Consider the following 4,966-nt stretch of genomic DNA (forward strand, 5'->3'; position numbering starts at 1 on the left):
TCGGCACTGTCCTGTCGGTGTAACTTAAATTTTTCGATTTACTTTGTTATCTTTTAACAATGTCACCAACAGTGATATCTTGTGATGAAATTACTATAATTGATTCAAAATTTCAAGCATTATCAACGACAATACAAAATGCACTCCAGAAAATAATAAAAAAATCTAATTTCAAACGATGTGAAGTAACAACGAAAGATTTAAGTACCAGTGGCGATAATTTCTTGGGTAAACTATACGAAATCGATATAAAGGACTTAACGCCTGAAAGTGACAAAGAAATTAATATATTTATAAAGGAGAAAATTAATCTGACCAAAATTAAACTCTTAAATTCAAAGGAGCTATATGCTAATGAAGAGTTGATTTACAAAGAATTATCAAAAGTAATGACGTCGCTACAAGATCAAGCAAATATTCCAGTAGAAGACAGATTCAAAATAGCAAAGGGTTACGAGGAGACAAACAATGAGGCAATTATACTTGAGAATTTATGTAAAAGAGGTTATCAGAGATTTGATAAAAATGAATCAATATCATTAAAATTCGTCGAATTAGGAGTACAAGAGCTGGCTAAGTTGCACGGAATTTCTTTCGTAATTGAAAAGAAAATGCCGAAATATTTCAAAGAGAATATTGCAGCACTAGATACCTCGTTCCATTTCGACGATGACTGGAATGAACTGATGCGAAAAGTTTTCGAATATGTAGCTAACTTATTCGACGATGAAACGAAAAAGAAAATAGAACGCTTAGTGCCGATTTGGTTAGAAAAGGTTCCAAAATATCATAATGATAAAACAACTAAATGTGCTTTGTGTCATGGCGACTATAAAAAAAATAATGTTATGTTTCGTGTGATCGTGAGTATTTCTTTTATAAATAATAAACGTCATGATTTATAATTATTAAGTTTAACTTTTTCTGCTTACATCTATATTACCTTTTAGAGAATTACAATTGAGCTTATCACCGTTCTATCTAATGTTAAAATAATGAGAATAAGGCTGCATATTTATAAGGTCTGGATCAATAAATATTATGTGTGGTCCCGTCTTTCGATCGCTCTTCGGTCGTGTCTGTTTGCGTTTGCTTGTCGTGGCGATTGTTTGATTGCCGATGTGCACCGTTTTCCTAATGTCAAATTGTATTTACAAACCTATTGTTATATTAATATGAAAAATTTCATAACTGTGATAAACTAAAAAGATACTCACATTAAATGATTCAGAATATAATCAAACATAAGGCTTAAGGCATAAGTTTAGGTGAACATAAGTTGGCTTATGATTCTAAATAATAATTTCAAATTATTTGTTTTCCTTAGAATGGGGAGCCAGTGGAGTTAATAATAATCGACTACCAGCTAATAGAATACGGAAGCCCGATAAAGGACTTGATATTGTTTTTGTATTTCGGTTCAGACCGAGAGTTCAGGAGAGAACATATCGATAAACTTAAGGAATTATATTTCGAGACATTATCAAGATTCTTACAATACTTCAATATAGACGTAGAAAACATTCTACCGCGCCAAAAATTCGATAAGACTTACAGAGAATGGTTGGACTACGGATTGGTGATGTGTCTTTATTTTTCAGTATTCCTGATTCCAGCTAATAGTAGTATTAATTTGAAGGATATGAATCTTAAAGATTGCCCTTTTAATCCCGATAAAACTGTCGAGAAAATGATTCGTGAACTCGTTGAGGATTTTATAGAATGGGGCTATTTGGATGCTTGAGTAAAATTTTTAGTTGATTTAAGTATTATATTTTTGATTAGATAAGGTTAAAATTATAATCTATAATTTTAATTATATTATAATGATGAATATATTTAAAGGTGTATTTATTAAGAATCTCTGTGTAGTATAAATATACAGAGTATTTTTTTCAATTAGATTGAAGCAACAATGAAAAAAATAACATAAGTGATAAAAAATATATATTCAGTATAGGAAAAGCGCAGAAGAAAATAATTGCAACATTATCTCTTCGAAAAGCAAAGCTAATTTATTGTCCGAAAGCCCATCTCCTATATTCGACGAAATAACTTATTTTGTCCCTCTTTTTCGCCTGTTAAACCTGATTATGATATTAACATAGTAGGATGTAGGTCAGAGAAACGGTACGGTAACGGTACGGTACGGTCAATATACTGATCTATTGTATATCAGTAAATAAGACCTACATGGATTACCAATGCTTAAAATGCTAATGAGCCAAGATGGTCTAGTGGTTAGAACGCCTGCATCTTAACCGATGATATCGGGTTCAAAGCTAGGCCAACCACTGAATTTTCATGTGCTTAATTTGTGATTATAATTCATCTCGTGCTAGGCGGTGAAGGAAAACATCGTGAGGAAACCTGCATGTGGCAAATTTCAACGAAATTCTGCCACATGTGTATTCCACCGACCCGCATTGGAGCAGCGTGGTGGAATATGCTACTAACCTTCTCCTCAAAGGGAGAGGAGGCCTTAGCCCAGCAGTGGGAAATTTACAGGCTGCTAATGTAATGTAATGTAAAAAATGCTAATTAAATATATATATGGTTTTATAAATACAAAATATCTTACGAATTAAGTTCAATGATCAATTACTTCAGTTAAATCGCAAAAAAATATTTTGCTTGTAAATCGTATTCAAAGACTTGATTTTTTTATTTTATATTAATATATTTAATTAAATAATTACAATATAAAAAAGGCTTTTAATTATAATTATCACGCGATATCGAAACGTAACTTTAAAATTATGCTAATTTAATTTACTTCACTGTTACTGTTAACATAAATTTTTTTTATAATAAGGAAGCCAGCAGCCCATCCTGACTATATGCGGATAAAATAATGATTTTGTGTGATATATTTTAATCAGTGAGATACACTAACACTAACAACAACACACAACACTAACAAACAACACAAGTAACACTGACCGTCCGATCAGATTGTGGCAATAAGTCGTAACAATCGTCACATGTATAATACATCTCGCGTTTACTTAAAAGTCTCGTATTACTTCTATGACCTACAAATATATCAAAGATCATTGTATCTACATAAGTCATTCTTCATCAGTAAATCAGTTTATAACATTATTACAGAAACATAAAGTTTGACCGTAAAACTATAAAGTAATTTGATTTTATTGTATGAATTGATAGAAGTCATGGATTTTTGGGTTTTAATTATGGTTGCAATCAACAAAATCATTATTAATCTAATTATTAAAAGAGATCGGCCGTTCATTGTTTAATTATCATCGTCAAATATTAGTTTAACATTTGTTTTATTGTATTTATACTTCGTATCTGATATATTATCGTTCATTCATTTTTATTCAACTAAACATTCAAGTTCACTCTTTTTCTTTTTATGTGTGTGTACATGCAATAATCATAGTAATTGTAACTAAGATTACGCTTACATTATTTACGTACTACATTTCTTGTCTAAGTTTTTTATTGTATACTGTAATTATGTCCTTGAAAATAATTTGTATTTTAATAAACATTATAACAATACTATCAATAATAAACAAAATATATAACAATAAATAAACCAGTGTCGATTGAAAATAAATTGCTTTCGCTATTAACAACATTTGGGAATAAATAAAACAATTTACAAAATTGTTATTAAAATCCCGTTTGAATTAAAACAATAACAAAAAATAAATGTATACAATGTTCTATAAAATCGTAAACAAACTTTTTCTTTGCCTGACGATTTCTGCTAGTTGTATATACACCCTTATGTAGATGAATATATATACTGTATACCGCGTAAAATAATTTCGTTCCAGTTAACAATAAAATTTGATAACGAAATGACAATTTAGAATCAAAACATTTCTTTTTTTTAAATGCAATATTGTTTTTTTTTTATATAACCTAAACGACGTAAACTTTTCTTAATTCTGTGAAAAGTATTAATTTATATGAATAAAACTTACTAGGAAAGTTTAAATTCGCATTTAAAGTGATGATATTTCATTAAACGCAATGAACAGAGCATGTACAAGGAAAAGTCGTTAATCTCTGTGGAGTCCATAAAATAAATGGCGCGAACAAAACGTACGGAACCGGCTAATACGTCATTAGCGCTGAGTTAGATTCGACTGTTTTTCCGAAATGTTTTTCTTAAATAGGGTTGTCTTACTTTCACTCACAAGTTTAATAAGCTACATACGCAGTGAAACTTCTTATGTGGGAATCCATAGGTTGAAGAATTGTTGGTGCCTAATCGTGACACGTCCTTAAATTTTTATCAGCAAAACTTCTACAAAATCAAAATCAAAATTACTTTATTCAAGTAGGCTCATAAAAGCACTTTTGAATCGTCATGTTACAGTATAGAATTAAATATAAAGCTACCACCGGGTCGGAAAAGAGATTCAACCGAGAAGAACCGAAACGAAACTCAGTAGTTACTCTTTTCGCCAGTTAAATTACACATCAACCTTCAAATCTATTTAACACTATTCTTAAATTTATTATATAAATAATTCTTCTATCATAATTTCACAAGATTATTTAAATATCACGTATAAACAATGCATTGCGCTAATGAGTGCTTGAATATTTAAAAAAAAAAAATAAGAAATTTTATAAGAAGCTTCATACTGATTAAGCGCCAAATGGTGTGGCCCGATGGTCTCACCGTTCAGCCATTTCCTTCCGTGTCTCTGTCAAGAGTTGACTTAAGTTGAGTCAAGTTCTGACTTGTCCCGGATATTTAAGCAGAAGAAGCAATGCCCAAGATGAATTAAGGAATAACTAATACTCCTATGTACTCCTCCTTTTAAATATATGACTTGTCTTAGGGGTGGAGACGACAATAGCCCCTTGGGCGAATCGTAAACCATTGCGCTATTGACGTTTAAAGTTTTATCACTTACTCCTTGAGTTCGGGTATTTCTATGCGTGCACTCCCGCTTCTAGGGATGACGGGAACTCT

The 4,966-nt window shown here is 30.9% G+C and overlaps 1 protein-coding gene across 1 annotated transcript; it reads left to right on the plus strand.

Annotated features, from left to right (window-relative positions):
* The first annotated feature begins 389 nt into the window (after positions 1–389).
* On the plus strand, positions 390–1,744 carry LOC125069512. The gene is made up of 2 exons (XM_047679032.1): positions 390–863; positions 1,328–1,744. The coding sequence occupies exons 1-2, from the start codon at positions 390–392 to the stop codon at positions 1,742–1,744; spliced, it is 891 nt and encodes a 296-aa protein (XP_047534988.1).
* The last annotated feature ends 3,222 nt before the right edge of the window (positions 1,745–4,966 follow it).

The sequence above is a fragment of the Vanessa atalanta genome, chromosome 15, assembly GCF_905147765.1.
Source record: "Vanessa atalanta chromosome 15, ilVanAtal1.2, whole genome shotgun sequence".
Classification (NCBI taxonomy): domain Eukaryota; kingdom Metazoa; phylum Arthropoda; class Insecta; order Lepidoptera; family Nymphalidae; genus Vanessa; species Vanessa atalanta.